Source organism: Pituophis catenifer, unplaced genomic scaffold, assembly GCF_029215685.1.
Source record: "Pituophis catenifer annectens isolate HBS135680 unplaced genomic scaffold, rPitCat1.0.hap2 SCAF_14, whole genome shotgun sequence".
NCBI classification, from domain to species: domain Eukaryota; kingdom Metazoa; phylum Chordata; class Lepidosauria; order Squamata; family Colubridae; genus Pituophis; species Pituophis catenifer.
This window is the reverse complement of record NW_027256894.1, coordinates 21049254-21071057: the sequence shown is the minus strand read 5'-3', so window position 1 is coordinate 21071057 and position 21804 is coordinate 21049254. Positions and strand designations below refer to the sequence as shown.

At 39.5% G+C, this 21804-nt stretch overlaps 1 protein-coding gene across 5 annotated transcripts; it reads left to right on the top strand.

The window, feature by feature from the left end:
- Positions 1 to 252: 252 nt before the first annotated feature.
- PEAK1 (pseudopodium enriched atypical kinase 1) lies at positions 253 to 21540 on the top strand. 5 transcript variants are annotated; one of them, XR_011601053.1, is made up of 7 exons: positions 253 to 3383; positions 7147 to 7263; positions 8186 to 8376; positions 9630 to 10360; positions 10886 to 14545; positions 19895 to 20028; positions 21519 to 21540. XR_011601053.1 is itself a non-coding variant. In XM_070953907.1 (5 exons), the coding sequence occupies exons 1-5, from the start codon at positions 253 to 255 to the stop codon at positions 12014 to 12016; spliced, it is 5301 nt and encodes a 1766-aa protein (XP_070810008.1). In that variant the 3' UTR covers positions 12017 to 14770. The 5 variants fall into 5 exon arrangements, 1 of the variants encoding a protein (XP_070810008.1); XR_011601052.1 differs by lacking the exon at positions 21519 to 21540 and having other exon boundaries at positions 19895 to 21409; XR_011601054.1 differs by lacking the exons at positions 19895 to 20028; positions 21519 to 21540 and adding an exon at positions 15478 to 17963.
- The last annotated feature ends 264 nt before the right edge of the window (positions 21541 to 21804 follow it).

Here is a 21804-nt window from a genome sequence, read left to right as displayed (position 1 = left end):
TAGCTGTTTTATCTCACAACATCATTATGGAATAGATTAAGCTTAAACTTAGTTCCTATTTTGTCAGTAAAAAGATCAACTAATGAAGTTGAGAAGTTCCTTGAATGGCAGTCTGTATATTCACTTCTCACTGATTTTTAATATTTCTCTCTTACTTTCCTAGGATGAACCAGATTTGATTATGCAAGCAAGACAGCATTAAATAATAAGGAATGATCTTACCACGCACTGAACAATCTTTAACCTCAGAAAATGTCTGCTTGCAATGCCTTCACTGAACATGTGTGGAAACCTGGTGAATGTAAAAATTGCTTCAAGCCAAAAAACTTGCATCAGCCGCCTCCAGGCCCTGAAAAAGCTCCAGTCTCAAATTCAAATATAAAAACCAATGCAATTCACAGCAATCAGCATAATAAGAATACAGGAAATTTTCGGCCACCTGTGGCAAAGAAACCCACCATTGCTGTAAAACCCACCATGGTGACAATAGATGGACAGGGTATGTGTGGTGAAATTGCCTCACAAGATCTTTGTGAGAACAAACCAGCTCTTGTAGGTTGGAATCAAAATATAACTGTTTTGAAGAAAAAGCCACTGAATAATAACAACAATAATGAAGAAGAAGAAGAAGAAGAAGAGGTTGAAAATTACAGCCATATTCATAGGTCTTTTGGAAATAATGATGATACAGATAAAGCTCCAAGCAACAATAATGGTCTCACTGATGTATTGAAGGAAATTGCCGGCTTAGATCATTCAACTTTCCTAACAAGAAATGAAATTAATTCAAGAGAAGTATTCTTGGGACGAATAAACACTTGTTATAAGAAGTCATTAGAAAGAAAGATCCCTCCAAGTTGCCTGATGGGTGGAACAAAGTCACAAAATAAGCATGTTGTATTGAGTGGAACCACTGCTGTAATAAGCAGTGAAGGGGGCCGTTTCTGCTACCCTGAATTCTCCAGCGGAGATGAAAGTGAGGATGACCTGTTTTTTGGCAGCATCCATGATGATCATGAGAGCTGGGATGAAAGTGACGAAGAGTTGCTAGCAATGGAAATTCGCATGAGGGGACAGCCACGTTTTGCTAACTTTAGGGCGAACACGCTGTCACCTGTTCGATTTTGTGTTGACAAGAAATGGAATACAGTGCCTTTAAGGCATAAGTCTCTACAGAGATTTTGTGCAGTAGATTACGATGACAGCTATGATGAAATTTTGAATGGCTACGGAGATGACCCTGTAATTCTTTTTGGACCGGAAGGTGTGCAGAGCATGGTTTCATCTGATTCTATGTCCCCTGATTCTTCTCTGACTGAAGAATCTCATTCCGGAACGGCCAGCAGTTCTTCCCAAAAGCTTTGCAATGGTAGAGTGTCTCCTAACAGTCCTAAAGGTAGCAGATTAATGGAAGGAGGATGTGATAACAGGTTTTCTGATGACCAGCAAGTTAAAGTTTCAGTTAAAAACACTCAAAATGCTACCCAGATTGTAGAGACCCACAAAGCTGTGCTTGCCATTAGGCTAGAAGAAAAAGATAGCAAGACTGCTATCCCCAGTGATAAGCAGGAATGGAAAAGTTCTTTAAATATGCCAGTTCAGACAACAACTACAAATTTGATCCCCATGGAAGAACAGGCAAAGCCTTACAGAGTAGTAAATATGGAACAACCAGTGTGCAAACCTTATACGATAGTGGATGTATCAGCAGCCATGACCCATGAAAATATAGAGAATCGGGCAAAAAAACTGGATACCAGATACATTCGGTCTAACCCAAATTCACCAGATGCCCTCAGTACAAATGCTATGTCTCATTCTGTGTCATGTGGGCAAGTAACTCCTAATCTTAAAAAATCCAACACTGCCAGATACCAGGAAGTTTGGACTTCCAGTACAAGTCCGCGACAAAAAATCCCCAAAGTGGAATTAACTGCCAATGTTCCAGGGCCTTCTGTTCCTGTAAGGAGAAATATCCATAAATCTGCTCCCACTTCACCTACATCAACACATATTTCTACAAAAACAATCCCGGTCAAGTCCCCTAACTTGTCCGAAATAAAATTCAACAGCTATAATAATGCCGGCATGCCCCCCTTCCCAATTATTATTCATGATGAGCCAACTTATGCTAGATGTTCCAAGAATGCCATCAAAGTTCCTATTGTAATAAATCCCAATGCATATGACAACTTGGCCATCTATAAAAGCTTTTTAGGCACTAATGGAGATCTTTCCTTTAAAGATAAAACCACTAGTATCATCAGCCATACGTATGAAGAAATAGAAACAGGAAGCACCGTATCTGAAAATATACCTAATAGGTCTGCAGAATTACCCCAAGCGAAAGGTTCAGGCAATAACACTGAGAGGAGACTGGGCTCTGTAGCTCAGAAGGTTCAGGAATTCAATAGCTGCCTTGGAAAAGGTCAGACTTCACCCAAAATGTCTTGCCGTGGCTCCCCAACAAAAATACAAAGAACTTTTCAGGATTCTTTAGCTGAAGTAGATGATAATCAGGAACTATCTAATGACAGTCGGGAAAATGCCTGTGCAGTACTGTCACAGATCGTAGCATCAATCCAACCTCCACAATCTCCCCCGGAAGCCCCTCAGGCTGGCCCTAAGTCTTGCAGCGTTGAAGAACTCTACTCTCTGCCTCCTGATGCAGACCCAGACAAGAGCGCCCCAGTGCGACCAAAATCACTTTTTTCAGTGCAACCTCATCCTAATGCTGAGGGAATCAAATCCACAGAAGTTACGGCCAAGGAAATCCCTTCTAAATCCCCAATCGTGCAGCCTTCAAGACTCATGGCAACTTCTCCGAGTCCCAAAACTGAGCAGGCTCCCCCTTTCCCACCTCCCCGGTCCACCTCTTCACCTTATCATGCCAGCAAAGTGTTGCAAAAACATTTCGGCAATCGGAGCAAACCCCTGAGCCCAGCTAGATCCACTGAGGCTGAATCCGTTTTGCATTCAGAAGGTAGGCGAGCGGTTGATGCCAAGCCAAAGCGATGGATATCCTTTAAGAGCTTCTTTCGCCGCAGAAAGACCGAAGAAGAGGAGGACAAAGAAAGAGAGAAAGGGAAACTTGTGGGTCTTGATGGGACTGTCATTCATATGCTTCCGCCGCCTCCCGTCGAACGTCACAATTGGTTCAGTGAATCCAGAACAGATGCCAATGAGAAACCGTCTGTGGTTTTTATGTTTAAATGTGATCAGGCAAAGTTGGAAACAAAAACCAATCAAACCAAAACTGAAGTGGAGCCCACCATTGAAGTCATGACAGCCGAGAGGGGAGAGGCCGAAAACTATCCAGAGACACCAGAAGAAAACTTAAAGAGCCATCCCTCTTCACCTCAACTTCCAAAGGAAATTCTCAGGTAAAATTTAAACCACTAATTGGCCACTGTATCTTTTTCTCTAGATACAAGCAGAAGATCATGTCATTCCTCAATTAGGACTTAAAAACGTAAAATTATTGTGGGATAAGCTTTCATATATTAGGATATTTTATCTACTTGTGAAGTTCACTCAACTTTCCCCCCCCCAAAAAAAAATACCCAATGCAAGATAATTTACCGTGATATGCTTCAGTGGCCCATACTTTTTTTAAATAGCTGATGTTTTGTCTCAGTTTATTCTCCTAATGGAAACAAATCGATTTAGGTGGCTAAACGCAGATCAGAAAGACAATTGTCCATAGATAGGGCTGTTTCCAGTAAGGATTTTTGGAAATAGAGGAGAGAAAAGGAGGTTAGGTTCAAAATCTGTAACTTAACTATGTTACTTTATTACAAATATGGATAATGTTTCTGGCCTACATGCAGGTGTTAAAACAGAAGTCTAGAATTTCAAAATACAGGCTTGCTTTTTAAAATTGGCTTTCTTGCCTTCTTTACACATCCTTTTCAATTAGATTAGGAGTGTATTTCATATACCGGTATTCAGTGATGGCTGATCTATCTGTAAATGCTGCTTCATTTAAAACATATTTTACAGACAAATTTCTCAAGGCTAGAAATATTAGATTGCCATTTAATGAAGTGGAGCCTTCCTGTGTCTACATACGGATTTATTGCTTGTTATCCTCAGCATTATGAGTAGACAATGTAATACTTTCTGAGAATGAAGACAGAACTCTTACTTTATTTTTCATATCTTCCTGAACATTCCCACATTTTTTTTTAATGCTGCAAACAGCTAATATTTTAAGAGGAATAAAGGAGGAAAAACATAGATAACTAGGATTACATTTATATACAGCCATCGTGACATATATTTATAGGGTAAAGCATTGTTTCCTTATGGTTTAATGTTGCAATTCCACAAGAGGCAAAGACAAAAAGGCATTCATTAATGCAAATTAAAGCTGATACCTAGCAGCATCCCAGGTAGCTAACTTTTACATGTAATTTTTTTTTCTGTTTCTCTTCAAGCAGCATTAATCAACATTCATTCTTTCTAATACATCAGTGACACCCAGTCATTATAGGTGGCTAGATGGATTTTGAATCACTCAGAAAATCTTTACTGTTGGTACTTTTCAATACATCTATCAAAGATCTAGAAGAGCACCTGAAATAGATACATGATTTTGCTTGGAGGATGGCAGAATTGGTTCTGTGTTGAAACTCAGAGTAGTAATTGCCAAGCATTCTGCCTAACCAAGAAACCTAGATATGTCTGTCACGCACAATCTGTGTATTGCAGTTAATTCGGGGAGGGGGGAGGGAACCAGTCTGGGCAAACGATAAATTGCAGTTTTCCAGTTCGCTGTTATCTGATTTGTGAGGAGGGAAATGCTGGTTTATGGTAACAAGTAGGTCATATGTTGATGTGGGTCATAAGATGTAATAAATGTGACTTCATTGGTCTAGCAGAAATGGAATACCTATATTGTCAAAAAAATAATTGGGTCTTGTTGAACAGATGCGTTTAGGCATCATTGTAATGGTGGCCAAGAAGAGATGAATTCTAAAAGTGTATTGAGTTAGTGAGGGGACATATTCTTTTTAACATATTCTTTTCAACTGAAAAATAATCAAAATATTGTTCCTGGTAGCAACTTTATCTGTGTGGTTGCTAGGAGTTGAAAACAACTTGAAAGCATAATCAGTCATCACCTAGAAGTTTCCCTGCATTAAAAGGAATATAAAGGAACTCCTGATGCTTCTTGAGCCCTGTTTCTTTAATTGCTGTGCCTAATGCCAGTTCAAAGATAGATAGATGACTTCTCCGATCTCTGAATCTTTCAGTTATTTATACTTAGTGCTTACCGTGTTGTTTGTGAATTTAGTACATTCGACTTCTTGAAATTTCTGTGCCAAATCATTTGGAGCATGGCATTTTTCAGATAGGGCCTGAAAGAAAGAAGAATCAGAAAGAAAGAACCAGTTTGCTTGCTGTTCCTTTACAGGCACCTAGATTTCCATCAGGACACTTACTCTTGTGCTGTTCCTAAGGAGATGGTGTGATTTTGTTCTCTATGGCCATCTCATTTCTCCGCTTTCTATCACTGCTTTCTCTTTCATTCCACTACTTCTCTTTCCAAAGAATTACTGCTACCAAAAAAAAGACTGCGCTAATCTTGAGCTACTTGGTATAGTACCAAGTGAATGAAATGTGAATGAAATTTAATGAATGAATGTGAATGAAATTTGAATGTGAATGAAATTTAACTTTAGCCCCAAAATGCTGATGCAAACACAAGCTCAAACTAATAGATTTATTTTATTCCAAAAGCTGATACTGTAAAGGCTTAAGTCCAAATGAATCTATAACTACCCAAATATCCTTTATTTTATCTTTTGCATAACAGATGTCACTTCACTTGAATTCTCATAAATTCTAAGAGTACTTTACATAAAACTGGCACAATTCTGACTATGGTGCCTCTGCATCCAGCAACAATTAGGGTGAAAACAAATGTTTTGCGATTTACAGCTCTTGTAAATCAGCCCCTTATCTACAGTTTCCTAGTTCCCTTACATGATCAGCTGTTAGCTCTGTTGATAGCCAAACCACCAATTTGCTTCTTAAATCAGCCCACATCTTTCCTCAGCCACTGTGTTAACTATCTCAAACTATTCGTAATTTCAAAAATAATTTTTGCTGCTATAACCTACAAGCCTTTGCACCATCCAGATATAAATCAGTAAAATCAACTTGGCCCAGTTGCGCCCAGACCTTTATGGCTAAACAGGAATGTCAGAGATTGACATTCTGTCCATTCCATAACTTCAGAACATCCAGTTTGGGATTTTATTGTTTTGCATCTTGAGGTGTGATATAGAATTGGCTGCATTGTTGTTTTAAAAAGAACCACACATGATGTTTATTGAAGGGCAGTTTATTTTTTTAAATTATTCAGGAAAATAATAGTGACATGGTCTTATCAATAGAAATTAAGAAATACAATTCCTTTGTATCTTCTTTCCTCTTCTGCCCTTACGCACCTAAGCAGTAAAATGTTTACAATTAATTCAGATTTGTTTGGCCTGCACATTCAAGCTGAGTAAAACACATTAGAAGATCTTGATGAAAACACAACTTTCCTTCAGTTTCCTTTATATAGTTGCATTGTAGAAGTAGGGAGCAGGTTAATATGTCTTAGGTGTTCCTTTCTTTTCTCCTTTCCTTCCTTCAAAAGGATTCTGAAACTTAAGAAATACTTGGTAATAGCATTTTTCCTACTTTAATTTATTTTATTTGAAATGAGAGAATTCTGCCCTGTTGTGCAACAGGAGCAGAGCAATTGCATACTTGTCTTACAGCTGTCTTCTCAGAACCTCTCGTTGTTTTTATATACCTGTGAGCAACTAAAGTACTATGTGTTTTCTTCCATTAGCCCAGCTCCTAAATTGGTCTAATTCTAAAACAGGCCAATTACCACTATTTTAAATAAATTCATCTTTGTTCCAGCATTCTCCAAATGAAGAGTAAAAATGTGTAAAGTGTGCATGATATTCTGTAGTAAGGAAAGGGTTAACGAAGCAAGCCTGCACTTTGCTTATGCTAGAGTTTCTAAGGTGTTTTGGCACATTCCCCAGACCTACCCCTGAAGGTAAACATCAAGGTGCAGGAGGTGATATCATTCCGTGCAGACTTCAGTCTTTGTTGCTCACTGCTTTGCACAACTTATAGCTCACCAGACCCCAGTGGAATAAATGCTTCACCAGAGTTTCGAGACATGATTAAAAGGCTCAAGAAGGCTCTGAGAGAATTTCCTTTAATGGGGAACTGTGTGAGTGAGTATAGTGGGTGAGTTTCTCCTTTTTGTTTACCTTCTCAGTTGATGAATTTACTTTGGTAGCACATTTCTCAAAAGAGCGCACGGAACTAGAAACAACTCTGTTCTGTATTAAGTATTAATCCAGGCAAATTTGTTTATAGAGATTACTATTCCATAACAGGAATTCTTTCTTCAAATTAAGCAACTGTTAGGTGGGGTTGTTTTGAATGGAGCCACTATAGTGGAGTTAATGAGAGCAAAGAGCAAAGTTTGTTAAACAGAAAGCATTTTCCATACCTGCAGTTCCCAAAGTGAATTTACAACTCCACAGTTTTTAAAGTTTTGAATGTGCAAAATTACTTGGGCTAACCTTTTAATGGTTTCACTTTTTGTGCAATTTGTTATGTTTACACTGTTTTGCCGCATGTTAATAAAATATCAACACTGATAATAAGATGAGACTTTTTAACTTCACCTTTTTATCAGTACTAACTTCTGTGGATGACTTTATGTCAGCATTATAAAATTCCTTGAATGTGGTAATGTATACGTGTGTATTGATAATGTTATTGTGTTGGGCCGAAACTGCAGAGGTACTAAGTATTTATTTTTAATATTGTAAGATGTTCAGCTGGAATCTGGGACTCTGATCAGTTGTGTTCAGTGATGGGGTCTTTACTGTAAATCCTGTGTAATGTTTGTAAGGCACATTAACTCTTCTAATTTAATTGACGCTTCTTTTTCTTTGTTCCACGCTAAGTTTTTTAAGTGTGGCATAAATAACTACAACTACCATCATTGTTTGTACAGTTTAGAATGCTTGCCTTATGTATTTTAAAGCATTCTAGAAACGCTTCTGCGTTTTGTTTTGTTTTAATTTCCTTTAACACAGTTCATTAAAGAAAACTGACGTTTGCCAGGCAGGTGAACTATACTTTGCTTTTGTTTCAGTCAAGTGCCTGACGAGAAAACAAAACCTGTGGAAAATGTGTCCCTTCCAATTCCAACTTCTGCATTTGAAAAGCAGGATGTTGACAGCCCTACGTTCCGCACTCCAGAAATATTACAGTTGGAAGATGAGAGAGAAGAAATGTCTGATTCTTCTGATGTGAGTGCCTGCAGTGCTACCTATAGTAACTTGGGTAAGTACCTTCCCTCTGCACAGAATATAAATTGCGGCTTGATTATTGGCTGAGTTCACAGACTATACTAGGCCGAAACAGTATTAGGCAAAGGCTGTTGGATTTGTTCGTTAACGTTATATACACTCATAGATCATGATTTCTGGCAGTTCACAACAATTATGCAGTATAGCAATACAACATTCACAGAAAAATTAAATTAAAAGCACATAAAGTTGTTGCTTCTTCACCAGGCCTCCCAGTTTGTCACTTTTCCCTTTTAGAGCCACAGATATTTCGTTCTTCTCCGCTATTCTAGCAAAACAAGTGTAATTGAAATAATTGCACATTCTCCCCTTCATTATCCAGTTCTTCTGCTTCCTTTATTGCTTTCCTTTTGTTGAATTATCGGTAGTAAACTTCTTGGAGCAGGGATATTTTGTGTTCTGTAACAGGGCTCTGCATGCAATATAAGCAAACGTAATTGTGGCCATAATTAGGTTGTGTGGAGTATCATGCTTTAGTTTGAGAAGTGATTTGCTAAACCAGCTTGGCTTGCCATATGGGATTGCAACTTCCCGAATCTCCAGTCAGCAAGGCAAACAGCTTTCTTTCAGTTAATCTCTGTTCAGCAAAATACATTCTTCAAAATAGTGTCATACGAAAAAGTTGGGGCTTGGCAAAAAATATTGCTTTGGGGAAGACAGGATTACAAAGCATGAAAGGAATGTATAGGGGAAAAACACCCAGTACATGAGCTGCCGAGTTCAAGGGAAGGCTTTTTAGCTGAATTGAGAGTATCATTGGTGAGATGTAAAGAGAAAAGAGCTACATTATCCTGGGTGAAGACCACAACGCTTCCTTTTCATGCAGTACATATAGTTTTGAAAAAGAGGCAAAACAAGTTGAGATGTGTGCTATTCACTTTTTGAACAATATTATAGGATTCAGTTCCAAATATTAGATTGTCATAGGGCGTCTAATGTTTAGCTGCGTACAACTGTTAGAAGAAGGTGACATAACTTATATGGTGCATTTAAGCTATGTTCCATGTAAAGCAAATATGGTTTGCATCTTCAAAGCAATAATGCACAATAGTATATGGTAATAATTGTAATCTTATTTGATTTTCTCCCATTTAGAGGAAAGCACAGGGGTTTGTTATAAAAAGTACTCTTATTTCCTGGCCAGCTACCTAACTATATAATGCTGATGTATGCTACCTTTGTGCTCACTATTGAGTCACCAAAAAAAATCGTTTTGTTATTCCACAGGGCAATCCAGAGCAGCAATGATGCCTCCAAAGCATCCCCGGCAACTCAAGGGAGCTTTGGAGGATGCCATTGCATTTGGCGGAATATCCGATCCAGAAATATCAGCCATCTTAAATCCCACTCCACCTCCACTGCCAAAGAAGACCATTTTGAGAGCACACACCGAACCACTCCCGAAAGACCTCCAGAAGCAGGCTCTTGAAAGTAGCCTCTGTGTGATGGCTAACCCTACCTATGACATCGACACTAACTGGGAAGGAAGCAGCATCTGCTCTTCTGTCAGTTCAGAATTCAAGGCAGTGGACAATGAATCTGGGGATTCTCTGGGCAGACCCTCAGAAAAGGCAGCTTCACCTACCACCAACCTCGCTGCTCTCCATATGAAGAAGAGTGGTTCCACTAGCATGGAGTCTGTCTCCATTAGGCCTGTTACTCACAGTAGGCAGGGTAAAGCTGGCCCAAAGCCCCATCAGCAAGCGCTTTATAGAGGAATTGAAAACAGGGAAGAGGTGGTGAGCAAGATCAGAAGCCTTCACGCAGATTCACTGAAGAAACTGTCCGTCAGATGCGAGGATCTTTTTATGGCCGGACAGAAAAATCAACTTCGATTTGGGGTAGACAGTTGGTCGGACTTCAGATTAACCTGTGACAGGCCATGCTGCGAGGCAGGAGATGCTGTATACTACCCTGCTTCTTATGCGAAAGATTCACTCAACAATTATGCAGTGAAGGTAATGAAGATCTTTCAGTAAGAGCCATTCTGCTGCTAGGTTTAATCGCTTTTGTTAGCATTCTATATATAAATTCATGCAATAAAGCCCTTTTCATAATGTTTATATTCCATGTTTACAGGATGTTCCCAGAAACAAGTCTTCCAGAAGGCCTTCAAAGATGTATTCCTTCTTTTTAATGTGAATAATTTGACACTGAATCTCTGGCTGCTTGGTTTATTTCTACTACAAATTGTTTATTTGTAATAGAAATATATTTTTTTTGTTACTATTCGCTTTCTACAAAATGTGCATGAGAGAGGGATAGATTGTAGCAGATAAAGAAGATGTTGCCTTAGTACCGTCAGCTTCAGCAAATACAATAAATTGCTCATGCCTCTTTAGAATCCTTTATGGATCACTTTTCAATAGCTGCTTTTCTTTATTTGTAAAGAGGCACAGGTGGATGTGTTTTCAAATAACAGTTTTTCATTAACTTACTTGAAACCTAGTTTTCTTTTCATTCTTTTTTTTCCCTGCCTTCAGATTTGTAAGAGCAGAGCTAAAGAATCCCAGCAGTATTACCACAGTTTGGCCATTCGCCAAAGCTTGGCTATTCATTTCAACATACAGCAGGATTGTGGCCACTTTCTGGCAGATGTACCTGTTCGTCTCCTTCCATGGGAAGATCCCAATTCACCTGAAGAAGAGGATGAGGCTGAACAGAAGAGCGAAGAGAGCCTCTCTTCGGTGGACATTTCCCAGGACAGCCCAGGTCCCCAAACCACCATCAGTAAGCAGCGCAGCAGAGTTGTTGTTATTACCCGGGAGGTTCCCTACCTATCAGTGGCTGATTTTGTGCGAAATTCTGTGGAGCATCACTCTAGATGTCCCGATTTGTATGAAAGACAAGTGTGCCTACTACTTTTACAGTTGTGTTCTGGTCTAGAGCACCTAAAACCCTATCACATCACCCACTGCGATCTGCGTTTGGAGAATCTTTTGCTAGTAGGCTGTCGGCCAAGCAAAAGCCTTCTGAACCATGACTCGGTGGAGCTCAACCCCAGTGCTGCTTGCCCCACCCGGCTTTTGGTGAGCAATTTCTCCCAAGCCAAGCAAAAGAGTCATATGGTGGATCCGGAGATTCTGAAGGACCAGTCTCGCCTCGCCCCAGAAATCATCACCGCCATGCAGTATAAGAAATGTGACGAGTTCCAGACTGGCATCCTCATTTACGAAATGTTGCACCTGCCCAACCCTTTTGATGAGAATCCAGAGCTGAAAGAGAAGGAATACACTTGGGCTGACCTACCCCAAGTCCCTCGCCGGTCACTTTATTCCCTGGGGCTTCAGAAGCTGGCTGCTTGCCTGCTAAACCCCAACCCATCCGAAAGGATCCTGATATCTGAGGCCAAGGGCGTCCTCCAGTGTTTGCTTTGGGGCCCTCGGGAGGATTTGTTTCAGAGTCTCAGGGCCTCTGCTAAACCTTCCCAAAGGGAGGCCGTGCTCCAAAACTGGCTGGACATCAAACGGACCCTGTTGATGATTAAGTTTGCCGAAAAGTCTTTGGACAAGGAATGTCAAGTCAGCCTGGAAGACTGGCTTTGTTGTCAGTACCTGGCTTTTGCCACTATAGACTCGCTCAGTCGCATAGTGAAAATTATGCGGCAGCATTAGTTTCCTAGAGTGGTTGCTTCACTTGGATAAGCCCAAATCCTTTCCTTGGCACAAAATTTCATGCTGGGTTAACATTCTTATCTAGGTCTTGAGGTCACCAGCACTGAGCAAACAGATTTCGACAGGAAGTTCCATTTCCAGTCTTGCACGCATGGGAGAGGTCTGAAAACCATCACACCACTGTGAGTGGGCGAGGAAGGTGAAAATGTAGTAAGGAAGTCATTATTTCTGATATGTCTGTTCTGAAGCAGAGTTGCTATAATGACTGAAAACAAATGAGTCATCCCCAATCGAGCACCAAAATCTAAAAAAAATATGACCTCCCGACCCTGTGATCTTTGTCAGTTTATCCCCATTTTTAATCCCATTTACTAGACACATTTCCTAGATGTGTAGCTTTTGCAGGATTTGGGAGGAAGGTCACATTCTTGATCTAGGGGAGAGGGCAGTGATTTAATGGTACTCACTGCCTCCTGAATAATTATCTTTATAACAGGGGAAAAAAAGGTTATAGAATTGAGGGATGGAAGAATAGGGATGGTTTTCCCACTGAGTTATACCCCCGTCCACACCCTTTCCCTGAGTTCTCTTTGTAAATGTATTTTTTCTTTATTTTGTCATTTTTTTAATCTGATTTTTCAGATTTAGTCATCACCTCAGTATACTGCCAACTACTTCCTTTAATTCAGCGAGCAGGATCAGTTAAGATTATTGATGAAGTATTAACTCATAATGTTGCTAACTACGTGCAGCATAAGAACCTAAGGGCAACTGAAGCCCGCACATATTTTTTTAAAAAAAACTGTCCTCGTATTCTTACCCAGTTGATGTATATATTAAATCAAGGGCAGGTTGCTTTTTGAAAAGTATTCAGTATTGCACTGCCATTTTCCAAAGCAAAGTGAAAGCCAGCTACGCTGACAGCTGCAAATATTTCTTAAAGCTCAGCTTGGTGTGATAAGTAAGCTGCACAGCTAGAGATTGGCTTTCCACAGCCATGGTTCTCGGAAGGAAGTGGTCACAGGAACAAATACTCTGTGAGTTCCCTGAGAGCTGATTATTTAGGCAGACACAATTAAATTGTGCCCATTGCAGCTTCCTTTGGAATTGACTTCATAGCTGCTATCAGGATTTTTAAGTGATTACTTTTGAAATTCCAAAATTGTAGAGATATCACTGACCCTTGCTGATTCTGAAGATGTTTTTGCACATGAAGGTGACTTTAATGGAGAAATATGACTGGCTGAAGGTGTGTTTGGCCTTTACACCTCTCGTCTGACTTCCTTAACCCATCACACTCGCCTTTTCCTGCAGAGGCAGTTTAATCCCACTGTATCTAATCTGTCTGCTCAGTATGGTTAGGGTTGCTTGAATTAGCTCTGAAACTGTGGAGCTGCTGACCAGTATTGAATTCCCAAATCTGGGGATGTTTGTTGGAACATGGATAGCTCTTGTGTTGAGCCTGTGCTTCTCTTCTGGATATATGTGCAATTTTTGGATATATTATATGAAAAACTGTTTATGTTTACGTTACACGACAGATGTAACCATATATTAGACCTGCCTTCCCTTTTTTTTCTTACAAGGCACATAGATGCACAAAGTTGTGTGTTATTTCTATGGATTGGTGTTTCTGTTTCTTTATTGTTAAACTGTGACTGATGTGTTTACTTCAGCCTTTGAGACAAATAGCCACTTTGAACAGAATATTGCAGGTTTGGACCAGAAATTAAAAGATAATCTGCAGAAACTAGATCTGACTCTAGGCTCATGGAGTAGAATGTGGCCCCTCACTTAATGGAAACTGAGCCCAGCATAGAATATGTTGTGGCTTCTTGAAATGTTTGAAATCTTTCTCCTTCCATATCATATTGGAGAAAGTTCGACTAGAATTCAGGACAATGTGTGTGAATGTTATATTACTTTAAAACAAAAGTGCAAAAATTGTTTGCATGTGAAGAGCCAGACACACTGGCCCCTAGAAGGTGAGTTGTGAGTGTTGTACAATTGGCCACCAAAACAAGCATTTGCTATGAGTGCACTACAGAACTGTTCAGAGAGTCAAAAACATGAATTGTGGTCCTGCTTGAAATACTGTAAAGTGACTATATACACCTTTGTGAGCGTACTTTGCTCACAGCCTGCTGCCTGCTCTTCACGCTGGGCTTTTTCTCCAATTAGGTATGCTTCTAATTGATATATGCATGTACATAAACATTCATTTAGCTTACTTACTTACCACCATGGTAGGCTATATTCCGTAAGGCCACTTTACATAGTTTTGCGTGTAAGATAATTGCATTGTGTCCCTCTCATGTTGATATAACCTGTAAAATAGACTATTGAATGTTTTAAGATGGCCATGCATATTTTACGCAGCAGCTCCCAAATGTCATACGTTATCTTTCAGATATTATTAGCATTGTGCACTCCATTCAAGCAGAGGTATGTGCTCACTGCCATCTCCTTTTTATATAATACTAGCTGAACTTTGAAAATGAAGGATAATAATGTGATTGCTCTGTATCGGTGAGTATTTGGGTGTATGTGAGTGTGAGAGGTGGGGGGAGGAGGGAGGGAGGGAGATGCAGAGGGATACGTAAAGATACAGTATAGCCGATGCTTCCAGGTTTGGTGGACCCTGGGACTACTTTTGCAAACAATCCTATTGAAACCCAGTTGCCATATGGATATTCTGCCATTTAAGAGATTAGCCAGTCCAAACTGATGGACAAATAATAAACTGGAACAAAATGTTGCAGTATCATTTCTGAACAAAATGAAATTCTTCCTTGTTTGTATAATTAGCTGCTGTGATCATAAAGCATTAACTTAAATATAAATCTACTTTTACTACATTTTAAATACATGTGTTAATGGAGTGCAAGGGATTGTAATTTTCAAATAGCCATACTGACTGTAAATAGATATTTTTCTTACATAGATATATTTACAAATTGTAAATATATTTTTGGAGAGCTGCTGCTAAATTTATATTAGCACAATATCTACAATTTTCCTAATGGCAAACAAAAATTATCTGAAATTCATTTTAAATTGAAACAGTTGAATACATCTTTTCTGGAACATTTAGTGTCAATCTTTTCTGGGGTAGCAGCCTGGATCAGTAATTAAGTGTGCTAAGAACATTGCCTCATCACAGATATAAAGCTATTAAGAGGAGAATTCTGTGGTGGGAATTGCCCAGTGCCAGCTACGGATTTAATAATAAAGACTATATTTTAAAAAAAGAGAATAAAATTACCTGTTCTGCATGAAACTAACAATCTCACCAAAAGAGCACTATTTGGTTAAATAAATCCAAGAGTTCTATTGACATTATTGAAAAAGAAAATGAAATAGTAACATCTTCCAAATCTGCAATTTCTATAGAATAAAGCAAGCCACGGTTTTAAAATTTCTAGACAAAATAAAACTGGGGAAATTCTTACATTTTTCAGATGACAACCAATAGGGAAGACAAACTGCTGCTAATGCTGCTAAGATGGATCGGACCTTTATCTACCTTACACAGTGCTGTAAAACCTAAAATGTGGAGAGCAGCAAAGTTCAGAGAAGTGGCAAAATATTCAGAAGAAGCTGGAAGCAGAAAACTTGGAGTCATTAATACCTTTTCAATATTAACAAGGCCTGACTGGGTGCCCTTCCCGAAATGTGTTAAATGAGGCTTACAGCTTGCCTCGAGTGATAATTATGTCACAATTTTTATGTCTCCCAACCTGTTGCCCTGTTCAAGCATAGCTTTCCCCACACTGATGCCAAATCCCAGAATCCGTGGCCAGCATGATATCAGTTTTAAAAAAACTGCTCTAGCCCGCTCAAGAAATGGCGCTCAGGATAGGCCACACGAGAACATAAATGTTTCTAAATGGCTTTGTTCTTAGCTGCTATCTAGCACTCCAATGCTCCCCAAAACACCCACCTTATAAAGGAACAGATGTAGTCTTGGAAGTATGGAATTGGAGAACTGAACATGGAAATAGTAGCATCTCCTCCATTTAGAATCCCCCTCTCCCGCCCTATAAATACTCTGCCTTTAATAATAGCACACGTTTTTGCAAGTATGTTTACACATTTCAAGAACAGGTAGTCCTAGACCACAATTGAGCCCAAAATTTCTATTGTTAAATGAAACATTTGTTAAGAATCAATACAGTTGATAAGTTAGTAACCCGGTTAAGTGAATCTGGCTTCCCCATCGACATGCTTGTCAGAAGGTTGCAAAAGGGGATCACATGGCCTTGGGGCAGAGCAACGTTCATAAGAACGAACCAGTTGCCAAGCATCCAGATTTTGTCACATGATCATGGGGATGCTACAAAGGTGGTAACGGTGAAAAACACATAGTTTTTTTCAGTGCCATTGTAACTTTGAACAATCACTAAATGAACTGGTAAGTTGAAGACTACCTGTAAATGCAACAAGAGAATTTCTGATTAATATTCACTGTATATTCAAGATATTGCTATTGTATATGGGCCTAATAAAACAGCCAGACCTCTGTCCAGTTTTACTAAAGTAGCATAATGATTGGTAAAAGCACGGGGAGAGCCAATTTGGCATCAGGCAAGAAATTGGGAGACAACTGAGTGACCTTGGGCCAGTCATTCTCAGTCCTAGGAAGGAGACAATAGCAAACAGCGTCTGAAAAACCTTGCCAAGAAAACTGTGGGGACTTGTCCAGGCAAGTCTTTGAAACACAATTGAATGAGGGGGGGAGGGGGGAGAAGCATGGGAGGGAAATTGCCTTGTTTTGTCCCATTGTACAAATGAATGTACTTCAAAATGCTTTGTGAATCTACTGATTTGAGCTACACTTAACTATTTGTATTGTAGGATTGCCATCCCTATACCCAGGAACTTTATTAAGAATTATGAATTCCTAATGACATTCTATCCTAACATTTCCCTTTCCATCCAACTTTTTGTTGGACAGCTGTTTGCTATAATGCTTGAAGCAAGGTAGAACAGGCGGAGGTTGGGAAAACTATCGCTGAACTTGTTCCAGAGTGCTTCCTTTAGCTTTGCACCAATGCTGGCTTCCAATTCCTTGACTGTTCCTCCAGTCCCGGAATTAAGAAAGTTTGATATATATTTTAATAATGGAAGGAAATTGTCAAGTGTCTATATTTTTATAAATGAATTCTACTGAACTATAAGCATAATCCAATTGGTTTTTATGCTAAGTGTATTATATATTTGAATATACGTTTCTTGAATTTTAAAAATTCACATAGTAGGCCTCTCTTTCAAGGTGTTTGCAATAGGCACCTCCAGAATCCAGCTGAACCTTCCTTAACCTGATGCTCAGAGATGCTGGAGCTGCCAGCTGGGGAATCTGAGATTTGTAGTCCCAACCAAGCTGGAGGCTTCAGGCTGGGGAAGGGCTACTCCAGAGCAAACTCCTCTGCCAGCCTGCAGTTTGGTACATATTGTTACTGATGCAGATGGGCCTTTTCCAAAACGATGTTTCCAATGTACCATTTGTTGACTTGAATTCAGACTTGGAAAGGTTTTTATCCTGAGGTGGTTTTGTGCGTGTGATTTTTTTATTATTATTATTAATTACATTGAGCATTGAGCAGTATGGAAAGATCTGTTTTACTTTTATTTGGGAAGACAAAGTATTTTAAGCCAAAAATTCCTATTCAAATCCAGTTTTATGGTATTTCTTTTCCAGTGCCTAAAGGATGGGGAAGGGTGGGGTAAGGTTCTGTGCCCCTTCAGCAAATCATTGTATTTGGAGTTCACTGCATTGCTCTGTCGGGTGCTTCATCATAATTTATATTTATCTATTCTTATAGCTATCTTATACCGGTTTTGTGTTCAGACGGCAGTTACACTTTGCTGTGGTACTTTGCAGTGTACTCTGTGACATACATGTTATTATGTAAATAAACCAGTTTTATTACGCTGAAAAATCCAAGCATAGCATTCCTTTCATTTTCTTATCTTGATGATTTTAATATAAAGGAATTTAAACTCCTGTGCAAGGCTCTCTTCTTTTAAGGATTCCTTGGTAAAAAACACAAAGAACTTTTATATCCCATTTCCTCAATCCAGATGTTCTTTATGTGCTAGAACCCTGGCTGCAAAAAAAGCCTCTTGCTTGCATATACAGGTGGTCCTCGTTTAGCAGCTACAATTGGGGCCAGCAACCCAGTTGTTAAGTGAAGCAGTCACTAAGTGAAACTACAACTGTATTTATAATCTTCATCTGCTTTACAGCCCTGTGAAGTTGTAAATGTGAGGATTGGTTGCAAAGTTACTTTATTGTTACTGCCATAACTGCAAATGGCTGCTAAAAGAAGACTACCTTACCTGTACATTATAGTCATTAATGGCTGGTGATTAATACGTTGCTCTAGGATTGAGAGTCCTCCCATCTTCCTGTGGGCATTCATTGCATATCTCACTCTTGACTCACATAGTTTAGAGGGGGGTGCTTTTCCTGTGGGGAGGAAATAAGAAATCCCCATCAATGCTGCGTTTTAAGCCCCAAAGAAATGGCCAGATATAAGAACAACAACTATATTATGCTTAGTTATTCCCATCTTTCCCCAGCCAGAAAACATGCAGTGAAAGAAAGACTTAAATCATTTACTTTTTAAATCCTTTCTCAGTTATGCACCAGGTAGCATCTTTAGATGTTTCAGCTTTTCAACTTGGTTAGATGGCTTTAAAGTAGGACAGGGAGGAGAGAGGCTGAGAAATGCAAGACAACTGAGGAAATTCCAGGTTTGCAGGGAGTGGACCACTACATCTGACTTGCTGGGATCAAGGCAGAAGTTCACATTTTTATTCTAAGCTCGGGGTTTTTTTTTAAAGGCATCTGGCTACCAGCTAAAGTTGTTGGGGGGGGGTTGTCTGGGTGTTGCTGCAGTGATTTTTATTTTGAGTAAACAAAGTTTTGGGAAGAATTCTCAGCCCACGTTCAATCTGGCCCTTCAAAATGTAATGGACCCAAGTGGAAGGGTTTTCCTTGCAGAGAATTTCCTCCAGCATCTCACAGCTATGAACCTTCCCTGGGACATGCTAAAATCTGTGGAATAAGAAACTAGTCAAGCACATCAGATTTAAAGGATGAAGCCTCCCCTGTTCCCCATAGCAATGCAGCATCTCTTCTCATTTTGACATATCTAGGTTGCACCCGTTTTTGATCCACTGGGTGAGATTTTAAACTTTGCTTTTTTGCTTCACTTTTTTTTTTCCCCCCTGAGGGAAAGAAGAAAAATAACCCTGAAGCAAAAAGAAAGTAATCATGCTGGCTGGGGAATTCTGGGAGTGGAATCTTAAAAAGTTGCCAAATTTTGAAAAATACTGCACAGCTATAAAAATATTACCCCCATGCTGTAGAAAGCAAGAAAGGAAAGGCTTCATGACACTGGTGATTAAGCCAAGGATCATAATATGCTGCCCAAATTCAGGAGGGAACATAATTTTAACTTCATCCGCAATTAGTATGAATTGTTTTCCTGTTTTCTATTTCTACCTGTTGAAAAGAACAGGCAACTCATTCAAACCATAATCCAAAATGTAGTTAGGCAAGATTTCTTTTATGTGTTTAGCTGCATTGAAATATAGCTGCTGTTGTGATTTGTTTTGCTTTTAAAATTCACGTTCCTGCCAAATGTATTGACCGGGTGCCATCTAGGGGACGCAGAAGGAAAAATCCCTGCCCCACAACACACTTTTCCTATTTTGGTGTGAACTTTTATTTAACAGAAATACACCTTGTGTATCTACCTTGTTAATTTGCTCAATTTATCTTTGTTCCCCTTGTTAACCTTTATTGCAGACATTTGTTATGTTTCCCTGTTGGGAAGTTTGATTTTTGTTCTATATTTTTAACTGCAGCCTTCCGCCCTTCCCTACTGTTGGAAGCAATGTCCATCTGGGTTCAGTTCCAAGTGGGAAGAAAGACACTGGAAACATGGAGGCTGATTGGAAAGATGGTTTACTTTAAATGTTGAAGCAGAACCACCAAGCATGTGTGATTCCGGTTTGATGATCTACAGCATTTTGCTTGTTTTTGTGTATTTTGTTATTTGATTTTAATTAGTCTGTCTCGCGAAGGCCAGGCCGGCAATGAGTTGGGGTTTTTAATCGTGTTTAACAAATGTAATTAATCCTCAATGCTGGCTTCCTTGGGTTTTAATCTTGAATGGATTACCAAACCTGCATTTCTAAAAGTTGGCCCCTTAGTTTCTACTTGGGGCAGAGAACTGAGGCTCTGAGTTTCTATCTTTAGAAACATGTTTCTGCTTTAGGGAAAATATAACAATCTGCCTTTTTAATATTTCCTAAAGTATTTCATTCTTCTAAGAGCGGGTGGGTGCTAATTTCCTTCACTACCCATTTCTGCATACATTGATGGAGTACTGAAACATTGCAAACAGCTTTATACCCTTTTCCCAACATAGATATACAGTATATGAAAATACCTCCACATTCTTTAAAATATTTAATTCAGGGCCTTATAACCCAGCAGGTATTTTTCAGAGGATGCATCTGCTTTGATTTCTGGTCTGTTTGTAATATGGTAAATAATATTAAGACAGCCTAAGATCCAAGCTTTAAAACAAATGAAACACATTTTGTAGTATTGACTCGTGACATATTTTTTTTCTTTAGAAAAGTAGGTCAAGCAGCTAAAAATATAACTAATGAGAAGACTCCCAACAGGACCCTTTCCTGTTTTTATTTTTTTTAACTTGTCAACTTTTATTGTCAACATCATGCACAGCAGTCGGAATCGCTTCATACAAGCTATACCTCAAATTCTGCCTCTCCATTCTTGACAGAAGAGTACATCCTATTCCTCTTTTATTTAAATGTCAGCTTCCTCTTGGCAGTAATCAGATTATCCCATAATCACTTGCTCAAATCTGTCAGAAGTAATTAAAACACAGGCTATATGCTGTATCCCTCCCACACACGCACACCTTTCCTGTTTATAAACCATTTGATTCTTAATAATTCAAATGGTTTAAGATTGAAATAAACGGGAGATAAAATTATCCAGTGAATAAATTTAAATTTGGAAGTAGAATTTGTGGGAAGCAACATGCATCTCCGATGGAAGCTGTGAAGGTAAAATGTTCTCTTTTTTTTTTTAAGCCCTGTTTTCCTAAATAAAAGAAATAAATAACCCATGGGTGGAATTACACATGATTATTAAGCTATAAATCCCATGGGTCATTGGGAATCTGATCTAAAGCCAGCCGGTATTTGGAAGGTAGCAAACTGTAGCAGGCACCCATGGCTCACTCTGCAGCTTTTGATTCCATCAGTCAGCTAACTTGCTGAACTGGTTTTGTAGGTTGGATAAAGCATTGCACTGGTTTCGTTTTTACTGCGAGGTGGGGGTGGGGGGGCAGTTTTAGAAAATTTGCACAGGGTTCTGTTTAACCCCCTGACATTTGAGCTCAGCCATCCTAGCAGGAGAGCCCTCTCAATTCAACATCCCCACGTTCCAAAGGAAATCCAGAGGGAACTGCAAGGCTGAACACCAGTTAACAGTGGTGGACTTCCGGGTGCGCTTCAAGGTGTTGGTGATCACCTTTAAAGCGCTCCATGGCTTAGGGCCAGGGTACTTACGGGACCGCCTTCTGCCACCAATAGCCTCCCACCGGCCAGTTCGCTCCCACAGAGAGGGCCTCTTCAGGGTGCCGTCGGCTAGACAATGCCGGCTGGCGACCCCCAGGAGGAGAGCCTTCTCTGTGGTGGCACCTACCCTTTGGAACAATCTACCCCCAGAGATACGA

Bases quoted from the DNA above. Each gene is read 5' to 3' on its own strand.
- PEAK1 (XM_070953907.1), top strand. From the start codon at position 253: ATGTCTGCTTGCAATGCCTTCACTGAACATGTGTGGAAACCTGGTGAA. The intron at 7,264-8,185 runs GTGAGTTTCTCC...CTTTTGTTTCAG, and splicing joins TGTGTGAGTGAGTATAGTGG to TCAAGTGCCTGACGAGAAAA. The intron at 8,377-9,629 runs GTAAGTACCTTC...GTTATTCCACAG, and splicing joins TGCTACCTATAGTAACTTGG to GGCAATCCAGAGCAGCAATG.